The sequence below is a fragment of the Coregonus clupeaformis genome, chromosome 16 (genome assembly GCF_020615455.1).
Source record: "Coregonus clupeaformis isolate EN_2021a chromosome 16, ASM2061545v1, whole genome shotgun sequence".
Lineage (NCBI taxonomy): Eukaryota > Metazoa > Chordata > Actinopteri > Salmoniformes > Salmonidae > Coregonus > Coregonus clupeaformis.
The window spans coordinates 12,711,328-12,733,198 of NC_059207.1; the positions used below are offsets into that span (position 1 = coordinate 12,711,328).

Consider the following 21,871-nt stretch of genomic DNA (forward strand, 5'->3'; position numbering starts at 1 on the left):
AGAGAGAGAGAGAATAGAGAGAGAGGGAGAGAGAGAGACAGAGAGAGAGAGAGAAAGACCACAGCAGCATCCTCGGCACACACAGAGCCCAGGAGAGAATGGCTGTCACGGACAAAACACAGAATGGCTGTCACGGACAAAACACCACATGAATATTTAGCAGGCAAATAAAAATTACAAAATACAACAAAAACAAAAGAGCAGATTAAAGGAGAAAATAAGAGAGATATTCCTGGAATTACCAGTGGAACAAGTGCCCACCCCACGCTACCCTTCTCCTCACATAACCACCCACCCCCTTCTTCAAAAGAAAAGAAGAGAGATGCTTTAAATAATTTGGGTTCATGGAGAGTCTACCAGTAAATCCAACAGATCAAAGAACCATCATCACCACCAGGCTCCTGCACAAGCTGTCAGAGCAGAGAGAGACAGAGAGAGCTGTGTGAGCCTAGCGCACCCAGCCTAGCATCTAGCCTAGCTACCTAAGCACTGCAGAAGAGAGAGAGAGAGACATGTGAGCCTAGCCCACCTAGCCTAGCACCTGAGCACTGCAGCCTGGTCTTAAGTAACACAGGAGACACAGAGCCTGCAGCTGCCAATACAGAACACTGAGAGACCAAACACTGATTGATATATAGAACCTCAACACTACATAAATAGGCTAGACTTTATTATACTCTCAATACTAGAGACAGTGCTTCAGTAGTTAACCCTGTGAAGCAATAGAGATCACAGAATAAGCTATTTTCCAGGAAGTTATAGTATATTCACCCCCCTCCCCTTCCATTTCTCCCCATTCCACTCCTCTTCTTCCTCCAACTACATGTTCCACCTCTGCAGCGCTCTCTCTCTCTCTCTCTCTCTCTCTCTCTCTCTCTCTCTCTCTCTCTCTCTCTCTCTCTCTCTCTCTCTCTCTCTCTCTCTCTCTCTCTCTCTCTCTCTCTCTCTCTCTCTCTCTCTCTCTCTCTCTCTCTCTCTCTCTCTCTCTCTCTCTCTCTCTCTCTCTCTCTCTCTCTCTCTCTCTCTCTCTCGATGAGAGGAAGTGGATTGTGCCCTAGGACAGGGATGAACTGGCTTGTTTACAGAAGAAGCACTTTCTCAAAGAAACTAAACATGATTTCTTTTTAATGATTCCACCACGTTTCACACGCTATATCACACCGGCTGAGTGTCCCAGAGGTGGTTGGCTGGGGGGGACATGCAGGAGAGACGAGACCAGAGGAGGAAAACAACCACTCACCAGCTCCACCAATGACAAGCCTCCGTAGCTGTGCGCCACGATAAAGATGTTCCTGGCGGTGGCTTTGGACATAAAGTGGTCCCATACATACAGCACGTGTTCCTCGGGGGAGCCGTTTTCCTGTAACACAAGGACGGAACTTCATGTTACAGCGCCAAAACAAACAGAAAACACATAGGAGAGACAGAGAGAGAAAGACTGAAGAAGGGGTGTGAAATCAGTGACAGACAGAGAAAAAGTGGGACAGATTGATTTAAAGAGAAACTAACTATGAGAGACATAAAGACAGAAAGGGAGAGTGAAACTCACAGAAAATGTTAATGAACAGTAAGCATGTAGGCCGATGTATTCCAGGGACAGTGCACAGAAAAAATTAAACACACTGCTGATGGCAGAGGGTGTTTTCATAAACACTGACTGCTCACTGGATCAATAGGTCTTGCATATTGCAAATGTCCTGAATGTAAAACTCAATAGGCTACGTGACTTAACATTTAAATCTTAATTTGTACCTTGCTGCTGGATCGATGGAGCATGTGTATGGTGGTAACGGAGTAATGGCCAAACACAACCTACTGTAGTCCTATTTGAAACCAAACCAAATTCCAACACACACACATATCGTATATGCATGAACAATGGTGAATCAAATCACACACATGCACAAGCACACACACACAGGCACCATGACTCAGATGAGATTAATTATGTCTGACCATAAAGTCCACACATGTGGGTTGTGTTTTAACGGAATATCACTAAGTGCAATTGTTTGTGCCATGCTCCATCTTCAGCAGAAAAGATAATTGATTCCCAAATAAATATCCTTTCTGTCATTTGGTGTAGCCACTCCAAAGACATATCAGAGCAAAAACATTCTGGTTTACTCACGGGGTGGGCGGTAAACAGGGTAAACGGTAACAAAGCTTCATGCCCACTTAGCCTAAATATTGGTTATTGCACACTATGCTGTGACTGACGGATCTAGTGGCTTATCTGAGGCAATGGCTGTTTGTTTCATAAAGGTCAGGGGAAAACACTGTGCTATTTCACTGATGACATAGCTTACACCCACTCACACCAAGCTTTGAGTATTACAAACAGACAAAAGTAGACTTCTCAATATCGTTGTAGATAGGCTGTTGTTATTCAATCAATCAATTTTATTTTATATAGCCCTTCTTACATCAGCTAATATCTCGAAGTGCTGTACAGAAACCCAGCCTAAAACCCCAAACAGCTAGTAATGCAGGTGTAGAAGCACGGTGGCTAGGAAAAACTCCCTAGAAAGGCAAAACCTAGGAAGAAACCTAGAGAGGAACCAGGCTATGAGGGGTGGCCAGTCCTCTTCTGGCTGTGCCGGGTGGAGATTATAACAGAACCATGCCAAGATGTTCAAAAATGTTCATAAGTGACAAGCATGGTCAAATAATAATCAGGAATAAATCTCAGTTGGCTTTTCATAGCCGATCATTAGAGTTTAAAACAGCAGGTCTGGGACAGGTAGGGGTTCCATAACCGCAGGCAGAACAGTTTAAACTGGAATAGCAGCAAGGCCAGGCGGACTGGGGACAGCAAGGAGTCACCACGGCCGGTAGTCCCGACGTATGGTCCTAGGGCTCAGGTCTCTCAGTTGGCTTTTCATAGCCGATCATTTAGAGTTGAAAACAGCAGGTCTGGGACAGGTAGGGGGTTTCGTGAGCCGCAGGCAGAACAGTTGAAACTGGAATAGCAGCAAGGCCAGGCGGACTGGGGACAGCAAGGTGTCATCATGCCCGGTAGTCCTGACGTATGGTCCTAGGGCTCAGGTTCTCAGAGAGAAAGAGAGAACGAGAGAATTAGAGAGAGCATACTTAAATTCACACAGGACACTGGATAAGACAGGAGAAGTACTCCAGGTATAACCAACTAACCCCAGCCCCCCGACACATAAACTACTGCAGCATAAATACTGGAGGCTGAGACAGGAGCGGTCCGGAGACACTGTGGCCCCATCCGAAGAAACCCCGGACAGGGCCAAACAGGAAGGATATAACCCCACCCACTCCGCCAAAGCACAGCCCCCGCACCACTAGAGGGATATCCCCAACCACCAACTTACAATCCTGAGACAAGGCCGAGTATAGCCCACAGAGGTCTCCACCACAGCACAAACCAAGGGGGGCGCCAACCCAGACAGGAAGATCACGTCAGTAACTCAACCCACTCAAGTGACGTACCCCTCCCAGGGACGGCATGAAAGAGCACCAGCAAGCCAGTGACTCAGCCCCTGCAACAGGGTTAGAGGCAGAGAACCCCAGTGGAGAGGGGAACCGGCCCGGCAGAGACAGCAAGGGCTGTTCGTTGCTCCAGCCTTTCCGTTCACCTTCACACTCCTGGGCCAGACTACACTCAATCATATGACCTACTGAAGAGATAAGTCTTCAGTAAAGACTTAAAGGTTGAGACCGAGTCTGCGTCTCTCACATGGGTAGGCAGACTGTTCCATAAAAATGGAGATCTATAGGAGAAAGCCCTGCCTCCCGCTGTTTGCTTAGGAAATTCTAGGGACAATTAGGAGGCCTGCGTCTTGTGACCGTAGCGTACGTATTGGTATGTACGGCAGGACCAACTCGGAAAGATAGGTAGGAGCAAGCCCATGTAACGCTTTTATAGGTTAACAGTAAAACCTTGAAATCAGCCCTTGCCTTAACAGGAAGCCAGTGTAGGGAAGCTAGCACTGGAGTAATATGATCAAATTTCTTGGTTCTAGTCAGGATTCTAGCAGCCGTATTTAGCACTAACTGAAGTTTATTTAGTGCTTTATCCGGGTAGCCGGAAAATAGAGCATTGCAGTAGTCTAATCTAGAAGTAACAAATGCATGGATTAATTTTTCTGCATCATTTTTGGACAGAAAATTTCTGATTTTTGCAATGTTACGTAGATGGAAAAAAGCTGTCCTTGAAACAGTCTTGATATGTTCGTCAAAAGAGAGATCAGGGTCAAGAGTAACGCCTAGGTCCTTCACAGTTTTATTTGAGACGACTTTACAACCATCAAGATGAATTGTCAGATTTAACAGAAGATCTCTTTGTTTCTTGGGACCTAGTACAAGCATCTCTGTTTTGTCCGAGTTTAAAAGTAAAAAGTTTTCAGCCATCCACTTCCTTATGTCTGAAACACAGGCTTCTAGCGAGGGCAATTTTGGGGCTTCACCATGCTTCATTGAAATGTACAGCTGTGTGTCATCCGCATAGCAGTGAAAGTTAACATTATGTTTTCGAATAACATCCCCAAGAGGTAAAATATATAGTGAAAACAATAGTGGTCCTAAAACGGAACCTTGAGGAACACCGAAATGTACAGTTGATTTGTCGGAGGACAGACCATTCACAGAGACAAACTGATATCTTTCCGACAGGTAGGATCTAAACCAGGCCAGAACTTGTCCGTGTAGACCAATTTGGGTTTCCAGTCTCTCCAAAAGAATGTGGTGATCGATGGTGTCAAAGGCAGCACTAAGGTCTAGTAGCACGAGGACAGATGCAGAGCCTCGGTCTGACGCCATTAAAAGGTCATTTACCACCTTCACAAGTGCAGTCTCAGTGCTATGATGGGGTCTAAAACCAGACTGAAGCATTTCGTATACATTGTTTGTCTTCAGAAAGGCAGTGAGTTGCTGCGCAACAGCTTTTTCTAAAATTTTTGAGAGGAATGGAAGATTCGATATAGGCCGATAGTTTTTTATATTTTCCGGGTCAAGGTTTGGCTTTTTCAAGAGAGGCTTTATCACTGCCACTTTTAGTGAGTTTGGTACACATCCGGTGGATAGAGAGCTGTTTATTATGTTCAACATAGGAGGGCCAAGCACAGGAAGCAGCTCCTTCAGCAGTTTAGTAGGAATAGGATCCAGTATGCAGCTTGAAGGTTTAGAGGCCATGATTATTTTCATCATTGTGTCAAGAGATATAGTACTAAAACACTTAAGTGTCTCTCCCGATCCCAGGCCCTCGCAGAGTTGTGCAGATCCAGGACAGCTAAGCCCTGGAGGAATACGCAGATTCAAAGAGGAGTCCGTAATTTGCTTTCTAATGGTCATGATCTTTTCCTCAAAGAAGTTCATGAATTTATCACTGCTGAAGTGAAAACCATCCTCTCTTGGGGAATGCTGCTTTTTAGTTAGCTTTGCAACAGTATCAAAAAGAAATTTTGGATTGTTCTTATTTTCCTCGATTAATTTGGAAAAGTAGGATGATCGAGCAGCAGTGAGGGCTCTTCGGTACTGCACGGTACTGTCTTTCCAAGCTAGTCGGAAGACTTCCAGTTTGGTGTGGCGCCATTTCCGTTCCAATTTCCTGGAAGCTTGCTTCAAAGCAAGGGTATTTTCTGTATACCAGGGAGCTAGTTTCTTATGACAAATGTTTTTCGTTTTTAGGGGTGCAACTGCATCTAGGGTATTGCGCAAGGTTAAATTGAGTTCCTCAGTTAAGTGGTTAACTGATTTTTGTCCTCTGACGTCCTTGGGTAGGCAGAAGGAGTCTGGAAGGGCATCAATGAATTTTTGTGTTGTCTGAGAATTTATAGCACGACTTTTGATGCTCCTTGGTTGGGGTCTGAGCAGATTATTTGTTGCGATTGCAAACGTAATAAAATGGTGGTCCGATAGTCCAGGATTTTGTGGAAAAACATTAAGATCTACAACATTTATTCCATGGGACAAAACTAGGTCCAGAGTATGACTGTGGCAGTGAGTAGGTCCAGAGACATGTTGGACAAAACCCACTGAGTCGATAATGGCTCCGAAAGACTTTTGGAGTGGGTCTGTGGACTTCTCCATGTGAATATTAAAATCACCAAAAATTAGAATATGATCTGCTATGACTACAAGGTCTGATAGGAATTCAGGAAACTCAGAGAGGAACGCTGTATATGGCCCAGGAGGCCTGTAAACAGTAGCTATAAAAAGTGATTGAGTAGGCTGCATAGATTTCATGACTAGAAGCTCGAAAGATGAAAACGTCATTTTTTTTTTTGTAAATTGAAATTTGCTATCGTAAATGTTAGCAACACCTCCGCCTTTGCGGGATGCACGGGGAATATGGTCACTAGTGTAACCAGGAGGTGAGGCCTCATTTAACACAGCAAATTCATCAGGCTTAAGCCATGTTTCAGTCAGGCCAATCACATCAAGATTATGATCAGTGATTAGTTCATTGACTATGACTGCCTTTGAAGTGAGGGATCTAACATTAAGTAACCCTATTTTGAGATGTGAGGTATCACGATCTCTTTCAATAATGGCAGGAATGGAGGAGGTCTTTATCCTAATAAGATTGCTAGGGTGAACACCACCATGTTTAGTTTTGCCCAACCTAGGTCGAGGCACAGACACAGTCTCAATGGGTATGGCTGAGCTGACTACACTGACTATGCTATTGGCAGACTCCACTAAGCTGGCAGGTTGGCTAACAGCCTGCTGCCTGGCCTGCACCCTATTTCACTGTGGGGCTAGAGGAGTTAGAGCCCTATCTATGTTGGTAGATAAGAGGAGAGCACCCCTCCAGTTAGGATGGAGTCCGTCACTCCTCAGCAGGTCAGGCTTGATCCTGTTTGTGGGTGAGTCCCAGAAAGAGGGCCAATTATCCACAAATGTTATCTTTTGGGAGGGGCAGAAAACAGTTTTCAACCAGCGATTGAGTGCTGAGACTCTGCTGTAGAGCTCGTCACTTCCCCTAACTGGGAGGGGGCCAGTTATTGTCCTGGGGCGATCACGTGTGAGTGTGTGTAGGTGTGTGTGCGCGCGTGCGTGCGTGTAGAGGTACAGTAAACAAACCTCTTGGCTTGTTAAAATCTAGTGGCTTATTAAAAAATACATATACACTACCAGTCATGGAGGAGTTCCCACATATGCTGAGCACTTGTTGGCAGCTTTTCCTTCACTCTGCGGTCCGACTCATCCCAAACCATCTCAATTGGGTTGAGGTCGGGGGATTGTGGAGGTCATCTGATGCAGCACTCCATCACTTTCCTTCTTGGTAAAATAGCCTTTACACAGCCTGGAGGTGTGTTCGGTCATTGTCCTGTTGAAAAACAAATGATAGTCCCACTAAGTCCAAACCAGACGGGATGGCGCATCACTGCAGAATGCTGTGGTAGCCATGCTGGTTAAGTGTGCCTTGAATTCTAAATAAATCACAGACAGTGTCACCAGCAAAGCACCCCCACACCATAACACCTCCTCCTCCATGCTTTACGGTGGGAAATACACATGCAGAGATCATCCGTTCACCCACACCGCGTCTCACAAAGACACAGCGGTTGGAACCAAAAATCTCAAATTTGGACTCCAGACCAAAGGACAAACTCCACCGGTCTAATATCCATTGCTTGTGTTTCCTGGCCCAAGCAACTCTCTTCTTCTTATTGGTGTACTTTAGTAGTGGTTTCTTGGCAGCAATTCGACCATGAAGGTCTGATACACACAGTCCCCTCTGAACAGTTGATGTTGAGATGTGTCTGTTACTTGAACTCTGTGAAGAATTTATTTGGGCTGCAATTTCTGAGGTTGGTAACTCTAATGAACTTATCCTCTGCAGCAGAGGTAACATTCCTGTGGAGGTCCTCATGAGACACAGTTTCATCATAGCGCTTGATGGTTTTTGCGACTGCACGAAGAAAATTTCAAAAGTTCTTGAAATTTTCCGTGTTGACTGACCTTCATGTCTTAAAGTAATGATGGACTGTTGTTTCTCTTTGCTTATTTGAGCTGTGCTTGCCATAATATGGACTTGGTATTTTACCAAATAGGGCTATCTTCTGTATACCACCCCTACCATGTTACATATTTTCCTTTATTATTCTTCCCTAACCTCACCACCCCTCCCCTAATTGGAGTAAACGATGGGACAGCAACACTTAGGCTTCTACTTCCACTTTACATATACTATATACATTTTACAGTATATTTGTCTATAGTTATCTTTTGTTTGCTTTTAGTCCCATCCTTCAGCTACCCTCAGCCCATCCCATCTATCTCTGAACACCATCCAGTTTTGATTTCTATTTGGCATATATTTTTCAACTGTGCTGTGATGTTTCACTAAAGTTCTGAATCTTTCTATTCTCATAGTTTCTACAGATTGTAAATTAAAGATACAGTGCATTCGGAAATTATTCAGACCCCTTGACTTTTTCCACATTTTGTTACGTTACAGCCTTATTCTAAAATATATTACATTGTTTTTTTTCCTTCATCAATCTACACACAATAACACCTAATGATAAGCAAAAACAGGTTTTTAGACATTTTAGCAAATTAAAAGATAAAACTGAAATATCACATTTACATAAGTATTCAAACCCTTTACTCAGTACTTTGTTGAAGCACCTTTGGCAGCGATTACAGCCTCGAGTCTTCTTGGGTATGACGCTACAAGCTTGGCACACCTTTATTTGCGGAGTTTCTCCGATTCCTCTCTGCAAAGTGTTGCTGCACAGCTATTTTCAGGTCTCTAGAGATTTTCGATCGGGTTCAAGTCCGGGCTCTGACTGGGCCACTCAAGGACATTCAGAGAATTGTCCTGAAGCCACTCCTGTGTTGTCTTGGCGGTGTGCTTAGAGTCATTGTCCTGTTGGAAGGTCTGAGCGCTCTGGAGTAGGTTTTCATCAAGGATCTCTCTGTACTTTGCTCCATTCATCTTTCCCTCGATCCTGACTAGTCTCCCAGTCCCTGCCGCTGAAAAACATCCCCACAGCATGATGCTGCCACCACCATGCTTCACCATAGGGATGGTGCCAGGTTTCCTCCAGACGTGACACTTGGCATTCAGGCCAAAGAGTTTGATCTTGGGTTCATCAGACCAGATAATCTTGTTTCTCATGGTATGAGAGTCTTTAGGTGCCTTTTGGCGAACTCCAAGCGGGCTGTCATGTGCCTTTTACGGAGGAGTGGCTTCTATCTGGCCACTCTACCGTAAAGGCCTTTTTGAAATTGCTGTCCTTCTGGAAGGTTCTCCTATCTCCACAGAAGAACTCTAGAGCTCTGTCAGAGTGACCATCGGGTTCTTGGTCACCTCCCTAACCAAGGCCCTTCTCCCCCGATTGCTCAGTTTGGCCGGGCGACCAGCTCTAAGAAGAGTCTTGGTGGTTCCAAACTTCTTCCATTTAAGAATGATGGAGGCCACTGTGTTCTTTGTGGACCTTCAATGCTGCAGATGTTTTTTGGTACCCTTCCCCAGATATGTGCCGCGACCCAATCCTATATCGGACAATTTCTTCGACCTCATGGCTTGGTTTTAGCTCTGAAATGCTCTGTCAACTGTGAGATCTTATATAGACAGGTGTGTGCATTTCCAAATCATGTCCAATCAATTTAATTGACCAATCATGTTGTAGACACATCTCAAAGATGATCAATGGAAATAGGATGCTCAATTTCGAGTCTCATAGCAAAGGGTCTGAATGCTTATGTAAATAAGGTCTCTGTTTTAAATGTTTTATAAATTTGCAAACATTTATAAAAACCTGTTTTCACTTTGTCATTATTGGGTATTGTGTGTAGAATAATAATTAATACATCAAAACTATGAATTAACACATACAGTGGGGAAAAAAGTATTTAGTCAGCCACCAATTGTGCAAGTTCTCCAACTTAAAAAGATGAGAGAGGCCTGTAATTTTCATCATAGGTACACGTCAACTATGACAGACAAATTGAGAAGAAAAAAAATCCAGAAAATCACATTGTAGGATTTTTAATGAATTTATTGCAAATTATGGTGGAAAATAAGTATTTGGTCACCTACAAACAAGCAAGATTTCTGGCTCTCACAGACCTGTAACTTCTTCTTTAAGAGGCTCCTCTGTCCTCCACTCGTTACCTGTATTAATGGCACCTGTTTGAACTTGTTATCAGTATAAAAGACACCTGTCCACAACCTCAAACAGTCACACTCCAAACTCCACTATGGCCAAGACCAAAGAGCTGTCAAAGGACACCAGAAACAAAATTGTAGACCTGCACCAGGCTGGGAAGACTGAATCTGCAATAGGTAAGCAGCTTGGTTTGAAGAAATCAACTGTGGGAGCAATTATTAGGAAATGGAAGACATACAAGACCACTGATAATCTCCCTCGATCTAGGGCTCCACGCAAGATCTCACCCCGTGGTGTCAAAATGATCACAAGAACGGTGAGCAAAAATCCCAGAACCACACGGGGGGACCTAGTGAATGACCTGCAGAGAGCTGGGATCAAAGTAACAAAGCCTACCATCAGTAACACACTACGCCACCAGGGACTCAAATCCTGCAGTGCCAGACGTGTCCCCCTGCTTAAGCCAGAACATGTCCAGGCCCGTCTGAAGTTTGCTAGAGTGCATTTGGATGATCCAGAAGAGGATTGGGAGAATGTCATATGGTCAGATGAAACCAAAATAGAACTTTTTGGTAAAAACTCAACTCGTCGTGTTTGGAGTACAAAGAATGCTGAGTTGCATCCAAAGAACACCATACCTACTGTGAAGCATGGGGGTGGAAACATCATGCTTTGGGGCTGTTTTTCTGCAAAGGGACCAGGACGACTGATCCGTGTAAAGGAAAGAATGAATGGGGCCATGTATCGTGAGATTTTGAATGAAAACCTCCTTCCGTCAGCAAGGGCATTGAAGATGAAACGTGGCTGGGTCTTTCAGCATGACAATGATCCCAAACACACTGCCCGGGCAACGAAGGAGTGACTTCGTAAGAAGCATTTCAAGGTCCTGGAGTGGCCTAGCAAGTCTCCAGATCTCAACCCCATAGAAAATCTTTGGAGGGAGTTGAAAGTTTGTGTTGCCCAGCGACAGCCCCAAAACATCACTGCTCTAGAGGAGATCTGCATGGAGGAATGGGCCAAAATACCAGCAACAGTGTGTGAAAACCTTGTGAAGACTTACAGAAAACGTTTGACATGTGTCATTGCCAACAAAGGGTATATAACAAAGTATTGAGAAACTTTTGTTATTGACCAAATACTTATTTTCCACCATAATTTGCAAATAAATCCATTAAAAATCCTACAATGTGATTTTCTGGATTTTTTTTTCTCATTTTGTCTGTCATAGTTGACGTGTACCTATGATGAAAATTACAGGCCTCTTTCATCTTTTTAAGTGGGAGAACTTGCACAATTGGTGGCTGACTAAATACTTTTTTTCCCCACTGTATGGAATCATGTAGTAAGCAAACAAGTGTTTTGTGAAACATTTAGGACTGGCATTTGGACGTGAGCTAGCTAGCTAGCTAAGTTTAGCTAGCATCTGTGTCGAGGTCAGCTGTTGCTGTCTGGCTCTAGCTAGCTAGCTAGGTAACGGCTGAAGTCATTTGTGCAAAAACCTTCCATAACCAAATATAGCTAGCTACCATTATTTGCCTGTTCGTTAGCTAACTGTTAGCTAGCTTTCAGATGACTGGTGTTAGCTAGCTGCTGGACAAGCAATCTAACATTAGATAAGTAATGTTAGTTAGCTAGTTAGCTACCTAGCTAATCAAAATATATGTTTGCATTTATTGATTAACAAAAGGTGTAATGGGTCTGTACTCAAAAAAGATGTTGCATAAAGCTTACTTCATTTGTCATTTTTTATTATTTTCACTGCATCAGGGATAGCGTACACAGACATTTAGGCTTTGCAGTCTTCATCAGTGTGTAGGTTAATTGATTACCCTCAGCTTGAATTACAACATATAGCAGCCTGGTGGCAGCCTGGTGCAGCAGCAGAAGTGTTGTTGCCGAGCAACCGAGTTGTTCAACCCGGAGTTAGAACGTCTGAGCTTTGGCTGAAAAATATGTTAGCATTGTCAGAAATGCTACAAAAGGCATTGGTTCATCGTTGGTTCTTAATGATAAGAAATGGGCATGTGAGAACAATAAATTACATATTTTATAAAAACGGATGCACTTTTTACTTCCAATGGTCACTTTATGGACGCTGAAGTCTTGTTTTAATCCAACGTCTAGAATAATTTGAAAACTCAATTGCCCTGTTAGAAATCTGGTATGTGGTTCTCGGTAACGGCGGGACGCCCCCACAATAATTGAATAGACAGACAAGAGAATCAAGTTCTTTAAATGGCTAGGTGCTGTGCTGTGTACGAAGGACTGCTCTGTGTGGCTCTAGCTAATGGCTGAAGTAATCTGAAGTAACCAAATATAGCTAGCTCCCTTTTTTTGCCTGTCCGTTAGCTGTGTGTTCTGTGAGTTCCAGTTTCAGCATGCCACTGTATAGAGTAGCTCTGGTTTGTTTTTAACGCTAGCATCGGACAGCGCCGGCTTCATCATCATGGAAACCAGGTAGTGTCTCCCCTTATCACTCGAGCACAGAATGCCGACACCTGTCCCCAACGCCCACCCTCCTCCTCTAATTGACTACCTGGCCCAATAGCACGTTGCATTATCTAAACAGCATTTGCATATTGGGGTCATTCTTTTCCAAGGTTAATTAGCTCTTGCGAAGCAGGCCGCCCTCAGAGACTAGCTTCCTGTTACACGCCCGCCCACTTAGTTATTTCTTTATATTCCTTTTTTCCCCTCTGGTCATCCAATGTGTGTGTGCCAGGTCTGACACATTCCCCAGTGCTCACTTGTGGCCAGCATCTTCAAGTGATGACTGTCACTGGTGTTTTGAAGTGCATGTGTGTGAGTGCGGCTTGATTGTGGCACTGTTGACCGTAGCCAACAGTGCATAGCGTATAGACAGTGTGCTCTCTCTCTAGAATAGACAATATAAGGATCCTCTCAGGCTTCCAGTGAGCTGTCCACACTGTTACCATAAACTCAACACTCTAGGATTGACAAATCTGTACATTTCTGTTGCTTATCTTACTTTTTGAGTGAATGATTCTCTGATTTGAATTAATTCATCGCTCTATGTTGATCATATATACTAGACCTGTATCTCTATAGCAACACTCTGGAGGAGTAAAACATAGATAAAAAGAGTGATGGAGTGAGTCGCGGAGGAGAGGCAGAGAGAGAGAGGGAGACATGGAGTGTAGTGTTGAGTGATTATCTCAGATCTAGCTAGCTGGGCAGGTTGACAGCTCCTCTCTCTCTCTCTGCTGGTGTCAGTAATCAGTGAGGAACACTGGGCTGATACAGCGTCTCTCTCTGCACTCAGACACACAGTATCCCTTGTGTTTAGTGTCACTCCAACCTAGTCCTCACTAACCAGTCAGACAAATAACAGACAGCTCGCCCTGTATCCAGCTAATTAAAACAAACACAGTGCCGAGAGCACCATACATTACATTATACTGTACTGTACGAAAGAGGTGCGTGAGATAGCAAGCAGGGAGGAACAGTAAGCAGGTGATTATGGATAATGTATAAGCACACACAAGCACACACACACTAAAAAGTATGTTGACCACCGCCCTTGATAGGTCAGTATCAACCTTTGCCTTGTTCGCGAGTATGTTTGAAAGAGGACACTACAGTACAAAGAGAAATAGTGCTTTCAATTCCCCACCCATCCACCCCTCCCACCATTGAGACCCACACACTCCCACAGTCCTCCAGAAACTCCCTGTCTGTTTTCTTTCCCCATTTTCTTCTCTCTGTTTACAGGAAATTTATGAGAAGCAGGGAGAGGAGAGAATCCAGCTATGGCCACAATAACAGCACTAACGCCAAGACAAATACCCCGGCCCACCAACACAGGAAATAATTAATCTAACAGTATCAACATACTCTGACAAACAACCAATATGGGCTTCCCCTCCCTCCTAGGGTTAGGCGATATGGCCTAATAATCATCTCTCCATTTTTTCAAACTTATGGGCGATTCACAATATATATCTAGATTTTTAGAGTTTTCTCTAAATAAGCTTTGTTGTACAATTAAAGGTTAATACACTGCATTTCAAACAATCAGTAATAATCTAATGAATTTGGCCTTGTAAAATTATACCTAGACTAAATATAAGCCTTCCACAACCATAAGACCTACTAATAATGTAATTATTTTATCAAAATAGTTTTACCTGCTTTTTTGCAATAATCACTTATCTGGCTTTCAAGTCTGTCTATAAAATTGCACGTTTTGTTCCAAATGTAACCAGAACCATGCATAATGCACATTCACTAATAATGGTTAACTTCTTGTAGCAGGCACTCCACACTGCCCTTTCCCACCTGGACAAAAGGAACACCTACGTGAGAATGCTATTCATCGACTACAGCTCAGCGTTCAACACCATAGTGCCCTCAAAGCTCATCACTAAGCTAAGGACCCTGGGACTAAACACCTCCCTCTGCAACTGGATCCTGGACTTCCTGAAGGGCTACCCCCAGGTGGTAAGGGTAGGTAACAACACATCTGGCACGCTGATCCTCAACACGGGGGCCCCTCAGGGGTGCGTGCTCAGTCTCCTCCTATACTCTCTGTTCACCCATGACTTCATGGCCAGGCAAGACTTCAACACCATCATTAGGTTTGCCGACGACACAACAGTGGTAGGCCTGATCACCGACAACGATGAGACATCCTATTGGGAGGAGGTCAGAGACCTGGCCAGTGATCAAGACAAAGGAGATGATTGTGGACTACAGGAAAAGGAGGACTGAGCACGCCCTCATTCTCATCGACGGGGCTTAAGTGGAGCAGGTTGAGAGCTTCAAGTTCCTTGGTGTCCAAATCACCAACAAACTATCATGGTCCAAACACACCAAGACAGTCGTGAAGTGGGCAAGACAAAGCCTATTCCTCCTCAGGAGACTGAAAAGATTTGGCATGGGTCCTCAGATACTCAAAAAGTTATACAGCTGCACCATCGAGAGCATCCTGACTGGTTGCATCACCACCTTGTATGGCAACTGCTAGGCCTCCGACTGCAAGGCACTACAGAGGGTAGTGTGTACGGCCCAGTACATCACTGGGGCCAAGCATCCTGCCATCATGGACATCTATACCAGGCGGTGTCAGAGGAAGGCCCTAAAAATTGTCAAAGACTCCAGCCACCCTAGTCATAGACTATTCTCTCTGCTATCTCACGGCAGGCGGTACCGGAGCCCCAAGTCTAAGTCCAAAAGGCTTCTTAACAGCTTCTACCCCCCAAGCCATAAGACTCCTGAATAGCTAATCAAATGGCTACCCGGACTATTTGCATTGCCCCCCCACACACTTTAACTCTACCTACATGTATATATTACCGCAATTACCTCAACTAACCTGTGCCCCCCACATTGACTCTGTACCGGTACCCCCTTGTATATAGCCTTGCTACTGTTATTTTACTGATGCTCTTTAATTTTTGTATCAATTTTTTACTTAACACTTATTTTTCTTAAATCTGCATTGTTGGTTAAGGGCTTGTAAGTAAGCATTTCACTGTAAGGTCTACACCTGTTGTATTTGGCGCATGTGACAAATAAAATCTGATTTGATTCTAGAAAATTAAACACAGGTCTCATAAACAATCTCTCAAGCACAAGCCTATGTGCTAGTGAGTAGCCAGCTAATCTTTATATTTCAAGTTTAGCCAACTTGGAACTATTTGCTAGCTAACAAGGTAGAACAGTTTAATTGTTATGAACACACTCTTCTGTCTGTCTCCAACTGTTTGAACAGCATGCTAGCCTGTCCACTTTGTTCAGATGTTGAAATCAAGTGGCCTACCTTATTTCTCAGAATGACAACGAGTTGCCAATGACTTATGTATTTGGTTTTATGCTTATTTCACATTTATAAAACACATATTAGACAGCTAGTATAACAGTCTTTGGCTAACATGCGGCTACATTATCCAACATCAATGTTCATTGATACTCCCATTTTAGTAGTGTTTGCTCTGTGTGCAAATTGAGGAGTTAAGACATAAAAAGGGTATCAATAGAAAGGTTATCTTCTCCTCTATTACAGTAAAATAATGTCTCAATGTGTTTCGGTACCCATATGACCAATTCTGTTGGACCAAACATCAAATGCAAATAGTGAGTTGAAACCGCTTGTCAGAGAGGAAGAAGTGATCTCTCATCTTTGTTGTTGTGAGTGGCAGGGGGAGGGGCTTGATGTGTGTGTGTCAATGGGAAGGCGCACACAGCACAGAAGGAGCGAAGGAGACGAGACCAAACAGACAACATAAGAACAAGTGCTCATAAAAAAAAGAATAAGAAAAAAACTATTATTGTGATACAGGCATGTGGAATATTGCGCTAAAGCATAATTTATAATTAATAGCTCTCCCTCCCACAATCAATCAATCAATCAAATAAAGGACTTTTTACATCAGCAGTTGTCACAAAGTGCTTATACAGAAACCCAGCCTAAAACCCCAACAAGCAAGCAATGCAGATGTTCCCTTGCGCCCTCCCAGGAATTAGAGGGAAAGCCGGAGACCTCAGGGAGGCTTGGAGAGCACCTCTAAAGAGACTACTAGTAGTGAGAGGAGGAGAAACATAACCCTCATACAGTCAGAAGAACACAGGTTAACCAAACTCAAAGATGCTCCACACAACCCTGATACTAAAATCAAATCAAATTGTATTTGTCATATGCTTCGTAACTAACAGGTGTAGACTAACAGCGAAATGCTTACTGCTCACTTTCACTTTGACTTACAGTGGGGAGAACAAGTATTTGATACACTGACGATTTTGCAGGTTTTCCTACTTACAAAGCATGTAGAGGTCTGTAATTTTTATCATAGGTCTGTAATTTTTATCAACATTGTATGATTTTTAAGTAATTAATTTGCATTTTATTGCATGACATAAGTATTTCTTACAAGATCTCGCGATACATGGCCCCATCCATCCTCCCCTCAATATGGTGCAGTCATCCTGTCCCCTTTGCAGAAAAGCATCCCCAAAGAATGATGTTTCCACCTCCATGCTTCACGGTTGGGATGGTGTTCTTGGGGTTGTACTCATCCTTCTTCTTCCTCCAAACACGGCGAGTAGAGTTTAGACCAAAAAGCTCTATTTTTGTCTCATCAGACCACATGACCTTCTCCCATTCCTCCTCTGGATCATCCAGATGGTCATTGGCAAACTTCAGACGGGACATGCGCTGGCTTGAGCAGGGGGACCTTGCGTGCGCTGCAGGATTTTAATCCATGACGGCGTAGTGTGTTACTAATGGTTTTCTTTGAGACTGTGGTCCCAGCTCTCTTCAGGTAATTGACCAGGTCCTGCTGTGTAGTTCTGGGCTGATCCCTCACCTTCCTCATGATCATTGATGCCCCACGAGGTGAGATCTTGCATGGAGCCACAGACCGAGGGTGATTGACCGTCATCTTGAACTTCTTCCATTTTCTAATAAATGCGCCAACAGTTGTTGCCTTCTCACCAAGCTGCTTGCCTATTACCCTGTAGCCCATCCCAGCCTTGTGCAGGTCTACAATTTTATCCCTGATGTCCTTACACAGCTCTCTGGTCTTGGCCATTGTGGAGAGGTTGGAGTCTGTTTGATTAAGTGTGTGGACAGGTGTCTTTTATACAGGTAACGAGTTCAAACAGGTGCAGTTAATACAGGTAATGAGTGGAGAACAGGAGGGCTTCTTAAAGAAAAACTAACAGGTCTGTGAGAGCCGGAATTCTTACTGGTTGGTAGGTGATCAAATACTTATGTCATGCAATAAAATGCAAATTAATTACTTAAAAATCATACAATGTGATTTTCTGGATTTTTGTTTTAGATTCCGTCTCTCACAGTTGAAGTGTACCTATGATACAAATTACAGAGCTCTACATGCTTTGTAAGTAGGAAAACCTGCAAAATTGGCAGTGTATCAAATGCTTGTTCTCCCCACTGTAGCTAGTGAATGCAGCTAGCTAGTTTAGCCTACTCAAACACCCGGCTCAAACAGAGAAAGGTTGCTATGTTAGCTAGCTGTCTATGGCTATCCAACACTGAAACTCTTCTAAGTCAAGGTAAGCTTTTGGTTTTATTAATTTATTGCCACCGGGGCATGCCGGTGTAACTGCTAAACTGTTTGCTGACTGTACAGTCATGGTCAAAAGCTTTGAGAATGACACAAGTATTGGTTTTCACAAAGTTCGCTGTTTCAGTGCTATGAGATATTTTTGTCAGATGTTACTATGGTATACTGAAGTATAATTACAAGCATTCCATAAGTGTCAAACGTGTTTATTGACAATTACATAAAGTTTATGCAGAGTCAATATTTGCAGTGTTGACCCTTCTTTTTCAAGACCTCTGCAATCCGCCCTGGCATGCTGTCAATTAACTTCTGGGCCACATCCTGACTGATGGCAGCCCATTCTTGCATAATCAATGCTTGGAGTTTGTCAGAATTTGTGGGTTTTTATTTGTCCACCCGCCTCTTGAGGATCGACCACAAGTTCTCAATGGGATTAAGGTCTGGGGAGTTTCCTGGCCATGGACCCAAAATGTCGATGTTTTGTTCCCCGAGCCACTTAGTTATCACTTTTGCCTTATGGCAAGGTGCTCCATCATGCTGGAAAAGGCATTGGTCGTCACCAAACTGTTCTTGGATGGTTGGAAGAAGTTGCTCTCGGAGGATGTGTTGGTACCATTCTTTATTCATGGCTGTGTTCTTAGGCAAAATTGTGAGTGAGCCCACTCCCTTGGCTGAGAAGCAACCCCACACATGAATGGTCTCAGGATGCTTTACTGTTGGCATGACACAGGACTGATGGTAGTGCTCACCTTGTCTTCTCCGGACAAGGTGTTTTCCGGATGCCCCAAACAATCGGAATGGGGATTCATCAGAGAAAATGACTTTACCCCAGTCCTCAGCAGTCCAATCCCTGTACCTTTTGCAGGCTATATCAGTCTGTCCCTGATGTTTTTCCTGGAGAGAAGTGGATTCTTTGTTGCCCTTCTTGACACCAGGCCATCCTCCAAAAGTCTTCGCCTCACTGTGCGTGCAGATGCACTCACACCTGCCTGCTGCCATTCCTGAGCAAGCTCTGCACTGGTGGTGCCCCGATCCCGCAGCTGAATCAACTTTAGGAGACGGTCCTGGCACTTGCTGGACTTTCTTGGGCGCCCTGATGCCTTCTTCACAACAATTTAACTTCTCTCCTTGAAGTTCTTGATGATCTGATAAATGGTTGATTTAGGTGCAATCTTACTAGCAGCAATATCCTTGCCTGTGAAGCCCTTTTTGTGCAAAGCAATGATGAAGGCAAGTGTTTCCTTGCAGGTAATCATTGTTAACAGAGGAAGAACAATTATTTCAAGCACCACCCCTAGTTTTTCTAACTCAATCAGCATGACATAGTGATCTACAGCCTTTTCCTCATCTACACTCTCACCTGTGTTAACGAGATAATCACTGACATGATGGCAGCTGGTCCTTTTGTGGCAGGGCTGAAATGCAGTGGAAATGTTTTTTGAGATTAAGTTCATTTTCATGGCAAAGAGGGACTTTGCAATTAATTGCTATTCATCTGATCACTCTTCATGACATTCTGGAGTATATGCAAATTGCCATCATCAAAACTGAGGCAGCAGACTTTGTGAAAATTAGTATTTGTGTCATTCTCAAAACTTTTGACCACGACTGTACACCGTACTGCATGATTGTAGTGGGTTTACTAACGCGTTAGTTCTGGTAGCTATGGTGACAACAATGTAGGCTGTGTGTAGCGGTTAGAGGTTATGATATGAAGGTTTGGAAAACTGATGTCCACAAGCGAAGGGAAAAGGTGAGAGTGCGTAGATGTGAGAAGGAATTATACACTGCTCAAAAAAATAAAGGGAACACTAAAATAACACATCCTAGATCTGAATGAATGAAATAATATTATTAAATACTTTTTTCTTTACATAGTTGAATGTGCTGACAACAAAATCACACAAAAATGATCAATGGAAATCAAATTCATCAACCCATGGAGGTCTGGATTTGGAGTCACCCTCAAAACTAAAGTGGAAAACCACACTACAGGCTGATCCAACTTTGATGTAATGTCCTTAAAACAAGTCAAAATTAGGCTCAGTAGTGTGTGTGGCCTCCACGTGCCTGTATGACCTCCCTACGCCTGGGCATGCTCCTGATGAGGTGGCGGATGGTCTCCTGAGGGATCTCCTCCCAGACCTGGACTAAAGCATCCGCCAACTCCTGGACAGTCTGTGGTGCAACGTGGCGTTGGTGGATGGAGCGAGACATGATGTCCCAGATGTGCTCAATTGGATTCAGGTCTGGGGAACGGGCGGTCCATAGCATCAATGCCTTCCTCTTGCAGGAACTGCTGACACACTCCAGCCACATGAGGTCTAGCATTGTCTTGCATTAGGAGGAACCCAGGGCCAACCGCACCAGCATATGGTCTCACAAGGGGTCTGAGGATCTCATCTCGGTACCTAATGGCAGTCAGGTTACCTCTGGCGAGCACATGGAGGGCTGTGCGCCCCCCAAAGAAATGCCACCCCACACCATGACTGACCCACCGCCAAACCGGTCATGCTGGAGGATGTTGCAGGCAGCAGAACGTTCTCCACAGCGTCTCCAGACTCTGTCACGTCTGTCACGTGCTCAGTGTGAACCTGCTTTCATCTGTGAAGAGCACAGGGCGCCAGTGGCGAATTTGCCAATCTTGGTGTTCTCTGGCAAATGCCAAACGTCCTGCACGGTGTTGGGCTGTAAGCACAACCCCCACCTGTGGACGTCGGGCCCTCATACCACCCTCATGGAGTCTGTTTCTGACTGTTTGAGCAGACACATGCACATTTGTGGCCTGCTGGAGGTCATTTTGCAGGACTCTGGCAGTGCTCCTCTTGCTCCTCCTTGCACAAAGGCGGAGGTAGCAGTCCTGCTGCTGGGTTGTTGCCCTCCTACGGCCTCCTCCACGTCTCCTGATGTACTGGCCTGTTTCCTGGTAGCGCCTCCATGCTCTGGAAATTACGCTGACAACACAGCAAACCTTCTTGCCACAGCTCGCATTGATGTGCCATCCTGGATGAGCTGCACTACCTGAGCCACTTGTGTGGGTTGTAGACTCCGTCTCATGCTACCACTAGAGTGAAAGCACCGCCAGCATTCAAAAGTGACCAAAACATCAGCCAGGAAGCATAGGAACTGAGAAGTGGTCTGTGGTCACCACCTGCAAAACCAGTCCTTTATTGGGGGTGTCTTGCTAATTGCCTATAATTTCCACCTGTCGTCTATTCCATTTGCACAACAGCATGTGAAATGTATTGTCAATCAGTGTTGCTTCCTAAGTGGACAGTTTGATTTCACAGAAGTGTGATTGACTTGGAGTTACATTGTGTTGTTTAAGTGTTCCCTTTATTTTTTTGAGCAGTGTACAACGAGCAAGTGATCATGCTTTGTATGTGGCTGCTATGAAAGTGAACAGTGTTTGTGTATGATCAGGGGTGTATTCATTCCGCTGATTCTGTTGAACAATGTTTCTTAAACAGAATCAAACGGACCGAAACAGGGTAAACATACCTGAATTTGTCCAATAGAAACTCTCGTCTGCAACTGTTGGACTAATGATTACACCCTAGATCAACTAGATGGAGGCAAAAGTGTGCAAGGCGGTATTGAATGTGTCACTGTCTGTCACCTTGATTAAAAAAAGAATGAAAATATTGACCTGTGCACCTACGTCGTAAACTTTCGTTCATAGGCTAGGTTGATGGGTAAGGTTTATAAGGTTGATGGGCAACCTTATGA

The 21,871-nt window shown here is 44.1% G+C and overlaps 1 protein-coding gene across 1 annotated transcript in view; it reads right to left on the reverse strand.

Annotated features, from left to right (window-relative positions):
* LOC121584445 (cotranscriptional regulator FAM172A homolog) overlaps nucleotides 1-21,871 on the reverse strand; it is a 281,345-nt gene that overhangs the window by 129,021 nt on the left and 130,453 nt on the right. Inside the window, exon 8 of the mRNA XM_041900328.2 lies at nucleotides 1,241-1,360. Coding sequence (XP_041756262.2) covers nucleotides 1,241-1,360 — 120 coding nt within the window. The remainder of the gene's footprint in view (nucleotides 1-1,240; nucleotides 1,361-21,871) is intronic.